The sequence below is a fragment of the Hyla sarda genome, chromosome 10, assembly GCF_029499605.1.
Source record: "Hyla sarda isolate aHylSar1 chromosome 10, aHylSar1.hap1, whole genome shotgun sequence".
NCBI lineage: Eukaryota > Metazoa > Chordata > Amphibia > Anura > Hylidae > Hyla > Hyla sarda.
In genome coordinates this window covers 71,058,441-71,072,520 of record NC_079198.1, presented here as the reverse complement: position 1 = coordinate 71,072,520, position 14,080 = coordinate 71,058,441, and the positions used below count along the sequence as shown (strand labels likewise).

The 14,080-nt window shown below is 50.5% G+C and overlaps 1 protein-coding gene across 1 annotated transcript in view; it reads left to right on the top strand.

Annotated features, from left to right (window-relative positions):
• The window catches only part of KMT2A (lysine methyltransferase 2A), a 156,513-nt gene that overhangs the window by 89,608 nt on the left and 52,825 nt on the right, over positions 1–14,080 (top strand). Inside the window, exons 16-19 of the mRNA XM_056543790.1 lie at positions 226–399; positions 1,932–2,042; positions 3,461–3,534; positions 9,587–9,774. Coding sequence (XP_056399765.1) covers positions 226–399; positions 1,932–2,042; positions 3,461–3,534; positions 9,587–9,774 — 547 coding nt within the window. The remainder of the gene's footprint in view (positions 1–225; positions 400–1,931; positions 2,043–3,460; positions 3,535–9,586; positions 9,775–14,080) is intronic.

The window sequence follows — 14,080 nt, the reverse complement described above, 5'->3', positions numbered from 1 at the left end:
GTGTTCAGTCAAAACTAGTTTTCACTGGGGATGAGCAGTCCATTCTAGCAGTCAATTCTAGTTTTCACAAAGCCATTCAGTCAAATCTATTTTTCACTGAGGAAAAGCAGTCCATACTAGTTTTTACAAAGGCGTTTAGTCAAAACTAGTTTTCACTAGGGAAAACTAGTTTTAACTAAAAACTAGTTTTAACTGTAACATATATATATTTTTTTTGGTACTCAGTCAGCAAAACCTCCTGACTTAAACCCGGAACCAGAAGAGAACATGCCTTCCCGAAGCTCTCCTGAGGGTCCTGATCCGCCTGTTCTTATTCAGGTTGGCAAGCAAGATGAGCAGCCTACACTTGACCTTGAGGGAGTGAAGAAGAAGATGGATCTAGGAAGGTACACCTCTGTGGTAAGTGCAGAGAGGATTGCACCATTTGGGTATAGTACTAATATATTTATAAAAAATGGGTTGGGAAAAAAACATCAAGTATAGTCTTCTATACCAAAAAGCACAACTAAGTTACACTGTACTTGCATCCTCAGTGGATTACAGTACCTTTATTTTCAAAGTATTAACAAATTCTATTTCACATGCTGCAGATTTACACTTCCATATGTCTGAAGAAAGTCTGAAAGGGAACACGTCATGGGTAAAATAGCCTTATAAACCGTGAGATAATGTGTGCTAAAGTTGGAAAGGACACCTGCCATGGCTGTATACAGCCCATACAATGTTCAGTATCTTTTTTTTAAAGAGAACCTGTAGCCTCTCCTGACCTGTCTGGTATAGTAAGTGCATGGTGCAACGACGTTTCAGAACTGTTAATTTATAGGAATACATGTATTTACAAAACCAAGCAGGTCAGGAGACTCCATGTGTTCTCTGCATAGACAGTTTAGTATGGATATTGCTTGGCTGTTACTAGGGCCATAGAATATAAACCTGACTCCTCAATAAAATTGAATTAAATCGAATGTCCCATCATTCCATAGTTTTGAGATGATGCCCCTCTTTCCTTCTTCAGGATGTCAAATACAGTAATGACATGATACAGTTTGGGAAAACACCCAAGATTGTACCTTTCATTCTAGTTCCTGTTTGGGTTTGTCATACCAGCATTTGTTACCACATTGTCACCTGTTTCCTGCAGTTATTAGCAAGTGTAGGCTTCATTTGTCACTTTTCCTGAGCTCAATTTTAGAAGGGGCAGGCCCTAACTTCTTTGATCAGAGACTCATGAGCTGTGCTTCTTTCTAGCACATTGTCCCATTGCTGTGCACAGGCATCCTGTCGCCACCTCCTCCCCCCACATTCATAATAATTCAACTGACCGGAAAAAAAAACCAATTGTCCATTGATCTTCACGTACCCATCTTTGTTAACTTTATACACCTCTGCACTTTTGGTAGTGGTTATACCTGGTATAACGATTCACCACGGCTTTGTATTTTTATTTATGGGTGAATCTGATGAAGCCATAGGTGTGCACCACAGTTCTAACTTCAATAGTGGCAAAGTGTTGTTCACTTTCTCAAGGAGCTGTAATAACAAACTATGTGGGTCCTTCAGTAGGCTGGTCAGCAGGGATGCTAAATTCTTGTAGTTTTTTTTTTTTTTTAAACATGATTATTGATATGCTTATTGATAAAAAAAAAGGAAGTCCAATACAATAGGGTAAAGAAGAATATCCTCAATCACCATGGTCAGATATACTGCAAGTCAAAAGGAAATTACATAGCTAAAAAATTCATACATAAACATAGTGGTCCTGGTAAGGTCACGTAGGAACAAAATAACAGAGAATTGTGATGGCCCCAGAACAATCCCCAAAGTCATTACTGTTTATATCCAGCTAGCGATGTGGTTCCGACTCTTGAAGGGCCAAATTCTTTTTAGCTTAGATTTATTGTTTGATTAATCTAAGCCGTTTTTCTATGTAGTTGGAAATGAGTGATGACATTGTGAGGATCATCCAGGCAGCTATGAATGCTGACGGAGGGCAACCAGAGCTGAAGAAAGCCAACAGCATGGTGAAATCCTTCTTCACAAAGGTGAGAAAATGTTGCTTTCTAAGGTAATGCTCACACAGATTTGCAGCGGATTTGTTCAGGATTTTGACTTTTTCTTTCGGGAAGTCAAAATCGGTAGAAAATCTGCACATGTGAACATACCCCTACAGAGAAAATGTTATTAGGTTAATACTATCCCATCTACCCTACAAACTAGTGATGGAGACGATGATTACAGCATTGTATATCTTGCATTGTGTGATTACATTGTTTGATATCCTTGAAGATATTGAGAATGCAGAGTGCAGGAAGTAGTCATCCCTATCATCTGTGTGTACCTGATAGTCTGTGATGTTGGGCTTGCAACTTCCCCGGATTGGGCTTGCAACTTCCCCTCTAGTAAACAATCGCCTATGTGCATTCATTGATTTAATAGATACCATTCGTGGTTTGGGTGGTATATACCGTATTTTTTGCCGTAGAAGACGCACTTTTTCTTCCCCAAAACTGGGGGGAAAAAGTCGGTGTGTCTTATACGACGAATACACCCCTATCGCGGCGGTCCCTGCGGCCATCAACGGCCGGGACCCGCGGCTAATACAGGACATCACCGATCGTGGTGATGCCCTGTAGTAACCCTTCAGACGCGGCGATCAAAGCTGACCGCCGCGTCTGAAGGGAAAGTGACACTAACCCGGCTTTTCAGTCAGGCTGTTCGGGATCGCCGCGATTTCACCGCGGCGGTCCCGAACAGCCCGACTGAATAGCCGGGTTAGTGCTTACAGGACACCGGGAGGGACCATACCTGCCTCCTCGGTGTCTTCTCCGATCAGGGATCCCCTGTATGCCGGCGCTCTCCTTCCTCGTCATCACATCGTCGCGTACGTGCGTCGGTGTGCGTAACGTCGTGATGGCAGCGACGGAGAGCGAGGATACCCGGCCGGCAGCAGAGATGTTCCGGAGCGACGGGGACACAGCGACAGCTATGGAGCGACATCCAGGGCAGCGGTGACGGGTCCGGAGCGGCGGGGACACGTGAGTATTACCTCCTATGCAGTGGTCTTCAATCTGCGGACCTCCAGATGTTGTAAAACTACAACTCCCAACATGCCTGGACAGCCAACGGCTGTCCGGGCATGCTGGGAGTTGTAGTTTTGCAACATCTGGAGGTCCGCATGTTGAAGACCACTTTTGGGTTCAAAATCTTTATTTTTTTTTTAGATTTTGCACCTATAAATTGGGTGCGTCTTATACGCCGGTGCGTCCTATAGGGCAAAAAATACGGTACATTTACAGCCTCACCCACCAAAAATGGCTGTATGGCGTAGTTTTCCTGCAGGTCTACTGTTACTTAAAACATTTCCTATCCACCTTTAGTAACTGATTGCATGTAGTAGATACTTAAGACAATGAACAAATAAACATGATATTTTAGTGAAACATGTTTTCTTTTTTTCTAGCAAATGGAGCGTGTTTTTCCATGGTTTAGTGTAAAGAAGTCCAGATTTTGGGAACCAAATAAGGTTGCTAGCAAGTAAGTTTTTTTTGTTTTTGTCCATAAAACATGTTAGATGAATAAGGTACAAATTTGATACAAAATGTAACATATGGGTGTTACACAAAACAATATATTAGTACATTGCTGGCAGGTGGATTTTTTAAAATTTATTCTGCATTTGCTTCATATACATTGATGAAAGCTGAAATTCTGGAATATGTCGACGTTGTTTTAAAGACCTTTTTCTCAGTCGCTCTTCACTGGGGACACCTATTCTGATGGCTATATGCTCTTGCCACTAATAGGCGCTGACACTAGGAAAAAAAAAGTCAGCTCTTCCCTGGCAGGATATACCAGCCCACTGGAAGTGAGGTAATCAATTTTAGCTATTGTCAGTAATAGGCAAGACACAGGTCTGGGAGCTCCTCAGAACCTTATTTTCTAGTAAGGGCTGTTTAGTTAGGTTTTTATTGTTTCCCTTTTTCAGTCGGGGGTTCAGGAGCATGGCGCTGCCTGTTCCCCCATATGCGACAAAGGGACACGGAACATAAGAGTATGGGCCGTCAACCCCTTATCGCCAACGCTTGGAGGTTGTACCCTAGGTCCAGGTCCCCCACTTGCCCCTGCTCGCCTTGCTATATTAGCCTGGTATGCAGCGTGGCCATAAGCTGGTTGAAGACTTCATGGTATGAGAAGATGGAGCGGTGGGTGAGTATGTACTACAACCCCCCTTCCCCCTTTCCCTCCCTCTTGCTCATCCAGGGGTCCCCTTTCTCTGATGTGCCCAGCTCCTCAGCCGCCATTACACGTGGCTGTACTGGGCCGGACCCCTTATGGCCTCCGGCGCCATTCTGGAAGGGACAGTCTGGTGGACCTTCCCTCCCCCCTCTTCGGACCACACATTTCTATCCCACATGTATTGCGGCCAGGCACAGTTCCCTTGCCACATCTTCTTCACTACCGGCTGGAGAATCTATGCTGCCGCCCCATTTTCCGTCTCTGGGGCAGCGGGTCTCCTGTCGCACGCAGCAGTCCGCTTCCCCGGTTGGGGCGTTATCTGCCGACTTACAACCTTTTTGTGCGGTCAGGCGCAGTGTCCTCGCCGCGTTCTTTATTAGGCTGACTAGAGACCCACAGCTGCGGACAGCAGGTCTCTGGTCCTACGGCTGACCGCGTTCTCAGTGCGGGCACACCAGCCCGTTTACTCCTATCTGCTGTGGCCAGGCGCAATGTCCTGTCCACGTTCTTATAGGCTGACCAGAGACCTTCAACTGCAGGCAGCGGGTCTCCGGTCCCACATGGCCGACCGGACTCGGCTCCATTTGGTGGTGTCTGGCGCCCTCTTGTGGCCATCAATTGTATTGTGCCCTGGATTTTTCATTGCTTCTTGAGTTCCCCTTGAGTCACATCTGTTTTTATCTGTTTAATATCTGCAGATAAAAACAATAATTTTATCGGGGGGCTGCTTTATTCCTTCAGTCACACTGTAAGGTGGCTTTTAGACTATTTACATTGTCAGTTGAGGTATGCTTCTGGCATATCCATTTTCTGCAGGGTTGTCACTCTGTCAGGAACGTATGCGCACCGACGTGGCGGGTTATTGCGAGGGATTTCTCGATCCCTTGGAAACTATTAGGGATATTTTCAGTGAGTACCATGCAACGTCTTGCCTGTCGTGTCCACGGCCGAATTCCAGTCCCTTCATACCAAGGCAAGACACTGGTTGGGTGCCCTTGCAAGAGTTTTTTTATTTATTTATTTTTTTTTAGTTCCTGGCGGACGCTAAGGACACTCTGTCAGGTCCCCCGGTCACCCATCATGGGGGTGTTCTGGCGTGTCATACAATATGATTCCCTCCTCCATAGGCTTCCGCATCCGCGGCTAGTGCTCCGCATCCTCCCGTCTAGTGTGAGGTCTCCATGGAAGTATCACTGCCTGGGCATAATTTGGTCCTGAGGTTGATATGCCGGACAGTAGTCTCGCCTGTAACGCATCTCTCAGCTGCTGTGTCCGCGGCTGGCACTCCTGTACCCCACTGCTGATGCAAGGTGTCAGACGGAGTGACCATTGTCTACTATTGACCCATACCAATAAGACAGACAGTGGTCTGCGTGGTTTTCTCCACTGCCTGTCACTCATCACACAGCTGCTGTATCTGCGGCTGGAGTTCTGGTACCTTACTGCTGTGCAAGGTGTCCAAAGGAGTGACCCGTTGGATACTATGGACCCATACCGGTAAGCCAGACAGTGGTCTGCTTGGTCTCCTCAGCCACCTGTCACTCAACACACAGCTGGTGTATCTGGGCTGGAGTTCCAGTACCCCTTTGCTGTGCAAGGTGTACGAAGATGTGTCCCAGTGTGTGTGTCATATGGAACCTAGATGGGGTACAGGGATGCATACCACGGCTTCTAAGCCTCCCTCGATCTCCCAAGGTGGCGGGGATACTATCTAAAGCTCCTATGCCTCCCTTCCCTCCCACATGCAACAATGGGGAACAGTGATCGCCTATCTGGCTGTCTATCCCTTTTATCCGAGGTGTACTTGTTCAGCCAGACTGTCGTCTGCACGTGTAAGGACTCTGGATGAGGGTCCCTGCAGGTACTCGGGACTGATGTCAGTAAAGCCAGACTTTGGTCTGCTGGGTCTTTTACACCGCCAGGTTGCTCGTTAGTTCGGTGGTACTGCAATACCCCACTTTCGGTATGGGGGTTCGATGGAGTGACCCTGAGCGTTCAGGAATCCTATATCAGTCAGCCAGAGGATTGTCTGCATGGTCTTTTGCTACATGAGTCTACTACCACACACTTCCCACACCGTGGATGGTAGTTAAGTTATCTACTGCCAAGGTGTAGTGACGAGTGAGTCTCCCCATGTTACTCCATGGGCCCTATACAATACACCACATACTGGTTTGCAGGGTTCTCTCCTTTACCAGGTTCCTCCCTACATGTCTGCTGCTCTCTTGGCTGAAGGCTGGTAACCCACTTTCTGTGTGTGGTTCTGTCTGCAGCACCCAGTGTTGCCATGGTCCCCATGCCAGATAGCCAGACTGTGTTCTCATGGTTTTCTACTCCGCCAGGTCACCTTCCCCATTCGTGCCACTCCCGCGGTTACAGTCCCTTGCATCTGCTACAGCAGTCCTGGTGTGTCGCACCATTAAGAGATGGGGTATGGGCGTTTCCTGCAGGTTCCATGGACTTTCACAGAGATGGCAGCACTCTCTATTCCCCTTTCTAAGGGTGCAACGTTGGTCTGCTTGGGGCGTGGTTGTGACACCATGCTGCCGGACTTTTAAATGTCTGCGGTTTCTTTTGCGTCTGCATTCTTGGTACCACTCTACTATCGTGCGGTAACCTTGTCTGTGTCCCTACATATGCTAGGCCACTCCGCATGTGTAGAGTCCTCTTTCCCTTCTGTGGTGTTCCTCGGGCCTTCCTGTGATTTTGTTTCCACAGGTTTACGGTGGTTGATCACCTCTGTTATGGTGTGGGGCATGATAGGGAAACACAGTTGGTTCAGAGCCCCCCCTTTATCCTCCAGGTATCTTTCCTGGGTTCAGATGCCTGCTCTGTTGCCTTAGGAAATGACCAGGATGGCTCTGTTGACTCCCTTCTGGTTCAGGGTTACACCACGTTGAGGTGTTCCCCTCAACGCTTTGGTTGCTGTGTGTGCGCATGCTTCTTACTTCCATTCGTAGTCATGTCTTTGTATCTTTTGCCCAGCACCAATGTCCAGATTCCGATCCCTCCGGTGACTAAAATTAGCTCCTCTATATGTTGTTGCAGGGTTCCTGGTGACTACGTCCACCCAGTACCCCCTTGCCTTCGGTTGGCATTTCACTGCTCCTATAGTGTCTGGCGTACTTTGACCTTTCTCCTTCCACAGGGGGTACGTGTATCAGGGAGCTTGGCATGGTCTGGGCATGGGTTTCATAGTGACCACCCCTTTTCCCCATCTCTACATAGGTGTGGGGTACCTGGCTGGGCCCTTGTTTTTTTGCTGAGAGCAATCAGCTGAGCTGCGCACATTTGCAGCATGGTTCTCTTCCTGTTTCTTGATTATCTACTGCTGCTCATACAGACTTGGCACTCTTCTCTGTTGGAGGAGTCTATGCAATCATGTATGGTTCGGCGACAGTCGGTCTAGCACCGTTCTGTTATTTGGGCCCTGCCATTGCTCTCCTCCTCCCTCGGTGCAAACTCCCTGGAGGGGTTTGTTCCTCCTTCCTTGTCGGTGTCTGTTGCGCTACACGGATACTACAGTCTTCTGAAGTAAACTTCCCTTTTATTTTCCCCCTCCGTTTCCGTCCTGACGCAATGTTGCTTTGGTCCGCTCAGACAACTGGGGTTCATGTCCGGTTAGTCTCCTTGTCTTGGACACTATCCTAGTATGCTGTGGCATACCTTCTTTTCTAGGCCTTTCTGGTTCTTTGGGCCTTAATGATGGATGTGGTCTCAGGCAGGTTAGCTCTCCTGCCCCCAATTCTCCGCAATCCTATTTGTGGAGCGGCCTCCGCGATCCTATTTGTGGGGTGGCCTTTGCCGCACTTCTTCTTGTCTAGACATAGAAATTTGTCACCTGGAGTGCTTTGCGGACGTTGTGTTTACTTACTGCACAGTTGTATGTCCTCCATGCGACTTTGGAACCTCCATTTCCCATGTCGGCTGCTCCAGTGTTCCGGGACGCTCCTTTTGGCTGTTTATTCTTACATGTACGTCGTGCTGGTGAACCGGGAACCTCCAGTTCCCATGTCTGATGCTCTGGGTTGCCGCTTTTCAGGGCATTCCGCTCCCTTTTTGGCCATATTCCTTCAGTCTCCTTCGTGGGTCAATATCCTCCCGAGGCGGTGGGCGTTCCGGTCATCCGGATTACGCTACTCAAGCTCTTTTCGCCTCCCAGGTGCTTGCGGTGGGGCAGGGGTTTTTGGTTTGCAGTGGTTCTGGTCATTGATTTTCCACATCAGACCTCTCCACAGCCAGTCTCCATCTTTCTTTCTTTTTTCCAGTGTTTTTCTGGTCTCCACCTCCCATACTCACTTCTGCTCAGGCTTACGCTGCTCTCCCTGGAGTTTTTTCCGCCATGTTCTCTTGAATCGGTTGACTCTGGATAGGGTTCCCTTGTTGTGCCCTTTTCCATTTTTGTTTCCCAGCCAGGCTAGCCCTCTGTCTTGTTCTGTGTTCCTTGGAGTTGATTCCTACCTCCTCCCTAGATGGTTCCGGCCCATCTGGCTTCCTAGTCATCCTTTTCTTGTGTCTTTGTGGACCGTGGCTGTGGAGCCTCTACATAGGATGGTCTCTTCCTTGGCGTTCTAGTCCATCTCCATGGATGGGAGCTCAGTTTGTGGGCGTTGGTTGTCTATGCCAGGATCTCGTCCACTGGCCTTATGGTCGAGTGGGTTCGGTCTCTGGACTGATTCCTCTTTTGTTGTTTTTTCCACCCTAGGGGGGGGACTGCTTTTGTACGTCCCATCAATATAGGTGTCCCCCCCCCCCCCCCCCCCCCATTGAAGAGCAACCGAGAAGAAAAGGAGGATTTTTTTTTGTACCCGCCGTAAAATCTTTCTCGCAGCCTACATTGGGGTACACTGCACCCACCAATTTCTTCAATTTTTTTTTCCGAATAATCTTTTCCGGTTATTGAGTTTTTATCCGGGATTCCTTTCTAGTGTCCTTCGGACTTATTTCTTTGTTGGCTTTTCCTACTGCTTTGTGACGAAACGGATTACCTCACTTCCAATGGGCGGGAATATCCTGCCAGGGAGGAGCTAACTTTTTTCCCTAATGTCTGCCCCTCTTAGTGGCAAGAGCATATATCCATCAGTATAGGTGTCCCCAATAAAGGCTACGAGAGAGAGAGATTCTACGGTGAGTACAAAAAAATCTCCTTATCTCTGTTAAGCAGATGTGTCTGGCCTATAGGAAAGTTTGCTCATTGTCCAACTAGACCAGATAACATTTTATAGAATATAGATAATTATTCGTAACATGAAAATGCCAAGGAATATTTTGTATTTAAGTGCAGATTACCATTAAAATGTGCTTTATTGTGGTCAATATAAAAATGCTTTGTAATTTTTTTCCCTCCCAGTAGCAGCATGTTACCAAATGCAGTACTGCCACCATCCCTGGACCACAACTATGCCCAGTGGCAGGAGAGGGAGAATAGCCTGGCTGTCCAGCCACCACTAATGAAGAAAATTATTCCAGCCCCAAAACCCAAATCTCCTGCTGACCCGGAGTCCCCTCCACCCGCACATTCAACTCCTCCAGCAACAGGTTTGTAAAATCAGTAGACTTCTCTTGTAAATGTAAGTGACATGAAGTAAAGTCTTGTAAACTTAGTGTTACTGTCATTCAAAAAACAGAACAAAAATTTTTTTTGCATGTCAGAGAGGGATTTCAAAGTTTTGATCAGCCAGTGTTTCAATGTAGAGACCCTCGCCAATTGCCCAAATGATTGGGAAGAAGTGCTTAGCTATGCATTTCTCTCCCTGCCTTAATGCACATCACAGATTCTATATAAAGTCTGTACAGCCTTTCTCCTGCAGCGAGGAGAGCGACTGGGAGAAAAACGCTTCCCCCCCCCCCCCCCCTCATTCTAGTGATCTGTGTGCATCTTGGCACCCAGACCCTGACTGCTCTGAACTTCTTGACATGTCAAAATTTTCCTATTTTGTGTAATAGTCGTGATCGGATATCCGATTTTGGTACAGTATTAAATATTTTCTGGTCATGTCCTCTCCTGGTGAATTATTGGAAGAAAGTGCAGTGCCTAATCTTCGATTCCCTGGGTGTTTTGGTCTAGATCCCATGGTCTACCTTCTTCACCTTTCTCATTCCACCCTATCTAAGAAACCGTTTAAGCTGTTCATGCATATTGTTCTAGCCGCTAAAACCCTTTTCTCGATCGCTTCATTGGGGGACACATGGCCATGGGTATATGCTGCTTGCCACTAGGAGGCTGACACTAGGCAAAAAACAAAAGAAGGCTGGCTCCTCCCTGCAGGATATACCCGCCTACTGGCTCTGAGCAACTCAGTTTCAGCTTAGTGTCAGAGGAGGCTAGACGCAGCTCTGGAGCTCTCCAGACCTGCTCTTTCTTTTGTTTTTTTCCTAGTATCAGGTTCAGTTTAGAATTTCTCCCTTTTTTGTTTTATCTAGCGTGGGGCGACAGCAGCATGGCGCTGCCTGATCCCCCACATGCGAGCTAGGGGCACGGTGCATCATGGATGGGCCGTTAACCCCTCCTCGCCAGCAGCCAGCGCCTGGTGGTGTACCTAGGGTCTGGGTCCCCCATTCGCCCCTGTTCGCCATGGCGGCTAAAGGCAGGTGGCACCAGCTGGTCGAAGACGCCTGGCACGGAGGTCCCTCAGGGTGAGCATTGAGGTCTCCTGGGGTAAGTATATTGGGGGTTAATTTTCATTTCAAAATGCCAGGCGGTTCCTCCGAACCCACCTGCTCGCTCTGCACGTCCCTGCGCCCCCCAGCTACCGCCCAGGGCGGTCCTCCAGACGGCGGGCGGTCTGATTCCGCTCCGGAATGGGTAGCTTCCCTTTCCCGGTCCATTTCTGACCTGACAAAGGCCCTGGGGCAATCCTCTTGGCGCTCTTCCGCCGGGGTACCGAGGGCGAGTAGCTCCCGCCATTCCCTACGGTCCTCCCGCGACCGCTCGGGGCGACCTCCCTCGTAGTCCTCCCCCGGGTCGGGCTGCCCAGGGCCTTCCCATCGGAGTTCCCGTTCTCATTCCACCTCCTCAGACATCACCGCTCTCAGTTGCCTGATGTCCGCACCCGGTCCGCCTCTCCACGCTCCATGACCCCCCCCCCCCCCCCCCGGAGCGCTCACAGTCTCCTGGTGAGCTGTGGCACTCTGATTCGCCCCCCCCCCCCCCCCACCTGACTTGGAAGTGACTCCCCGCATGTCAGACCCCCCAAGTTTTCAGCTCCCACTCGGAATTCGAAGAACTGTTGGAAGCAGCCTGGAAACATCCGGAGCGGCGCTTTTCTGGGTCTAAGAAGCTTCAAGCTCTTTTTCCCTTTCCACAGGATCCCCCTGTGTCTAGGCTGTCTAAATCGATTACCTTGCCGATTGCTGATGCAGCTTCCTTTTAAGGACCCCTCGGACAAGCATATAGAGAACCTAGCGAAATCCGCCTTTGAGGCGGCTGGCTCTGTCTTGTCCCCGGCTTTTGCCTCCACCTGGGTGTCCAAAGCCCTGGCGATTTGGGCAGGCGAGCTACGCCAGGGCATCTTGGATGGAACTTCCTCCAGCGATATGGCGGCTTTGGCACAGCAGGTCGCCCACGCTGGTGAATACCTCTGTTGGGCTTCCTTGGAGTCGTCACGCTGCGCGGCCTTGGCCTCGGGCAACTTGGTGGCCCTCAGGCGCTCCATGTGGCTTAAGGCTTGGAATGCCGATTTGGCCTCTAAACGCTCTCTCACTGAACTCCCGTTTCAGGGGTCTTGTTTGTTCGGTAAGCGCCTTGATGAAATCATCTCTGAGGCCACGGGTGGAAAAGGTTCTCTCTTGCCCCAAAATCGGCCGTGCCATTCGGGTACGCGGCGGGGAACTCCTTCCTTTTGCCCTTCCCACTTCTCAGGCCGCTCGGATAGGCCCCAGGCCTCTCAGGACAAGAGGGCTCCGTCCTTCAAGTCTCGGCCCTCTTGGAAGTCGGGACCTCGTTCTCACCGCCCCCCTCCCAAGACGTGGACCCGCAAGCCCTCCTCGACATGAGGGTGCGCCCCCATCCGAGTCTTTCCCTTGGGTGGGAGGTTGCCTGTCCCTTTTTTAGGATGTTTGGCTAGCTCATGTCCAGGATTCCTGGGTTCAGGAGGTAGTTTCCCAGGGTTATCGCATAGTTCGCTTCTATGCCCCGGGATCGTTTTTTCCGGTCCCGCCCTCCTTGGTCCCCAGCTCTGGCGGCAGCTTTTCAGGTGGCCCAAGGTGTGATTGTTCTGGTCCCTCCTCAGGACCGCTTCTCGGGGTTCTACTCGAACCTCTTCATGGTCCCCAAGAAGGACGGTTCGGTTAGTCCGATCCGTTTCAGGCATTTTCGGATGGAGTCTCTGAGGTCGGTTGTTCAATGGATTAAGGGGAGTTCCTCTCCTCTGTGGACATCCGGGATGCTTACCTACACATTCCTATCTTCCCGGCCCACCACCGCTTCCTCAGGTTCGCTGTCCCCACGTGTAATTTCCAATTTGTGGCCCTACCTTTCGGGCTGGCTATTGCGCCCCGCATCTTTACCAAGACGTTTAGCGGCAGTGGTGGCTCTTCTCTACTCTCTGTCATCTCGGTTCTACCGTACCTGGACGACCTGCTCATCAAGGCGCCCTCCTTGGAGCAGAATCGGGCCAACCTCAGCTTCACCCTCCAGACCCTCTTCAGGTTCGGTTGGATTGTCAACCACGAGAAGTCCCATCTGTCCCCATCCCAGTCCCTGGTTTTTCTGGGGCTCCACTTCAACATGGCGGCTGCTCGTGTCTCCCTGCCGGAGGACAAACTCCAGGACCTCCTGTCGGGGGTCCGTTCCCTTCGGGCGCCGGGCCCATTTCCCATCCGCACCTGCATGTCCGTTTTGGGGAAGATGGTAGCCGCCATGGAGGCGGTGCCCTTTGCTCAATTCCGCTGCCGTATTCTCCAATGGGTCATCCTGTCCCAGTGGGACAAGTCCCCCTTGTCTCTCCACCGCAGGATCCGGCTTTCTCCCCAGGTACGCCTCTCCCTCCTTTGGTGGCTCCGGTCCCCTCTTCCTCATGGGGGTCGTTCTTTTCTGCCCCTCAACTGGCATGTCCTGACCACGGATGCCAGCCTCCTCGGCTGGGGAGGGGTCTTCCGGGATCAGACTGTCCAGGGTCGCTGGAAGGCTTCAGAGGCCAAGCTCTCCATCAATGTTCTGGAGCTTCGGGCGATCCTCCTGTGCCTTCGGCACTGGACCCACCTTCTCCGGGGCCTCCCAGTCTGGGTGCAAACGGACAACGCCACGGCTGTGGCGTACATCAATCGCCAGGGGGGCACCCGCAGCTCTGTGGCCATGAGGGAAGTCACAAAGATTCTCAGGTGGGCGAAACTCCTGGTTCCGGCCCTCTTGGCCGTACACATTCCCGGCATCGAAAACTGGGAGGCCGACTTCTTAAGTCACGCCAACACGGATCCGGGCGAATGGTCTCTCCACCCAGAGGTCTTCGATCAGATTTGCCGTCGGTGGGGGGACGCCGGACGTGGACCTGTTCGCATCCCGTCAGAACAGGAAAGTCCCTGTCTTCGTGGCCAGGTCTCTGGATCCCCTGGCGCTCGCAGCAGACGCCCTGGTGGTTCCCTGGACCTCCTTTGCCCTCCCCTATCTTTTCCCTCCCCTATCTTTTCCCTCCTCTTCGGCTCCTTCCCCGGGTCGTCCGGAAGCTCAAGGCGGAGGGGGTCTTGGCCATTCTGGTGGCTCCAGACTGGCCCCTGTCGCGTGTGGTACGCAGACGTGGTCAGCCTCGTGGCAGAAGTTTCCTTCTGTCTTCCGAACCGTCCTGACCTTCTCTCCCAGGGACCCTCTGCCACCCCAATTCTCTTCCGCTGCGTTTGACGGCGTGGC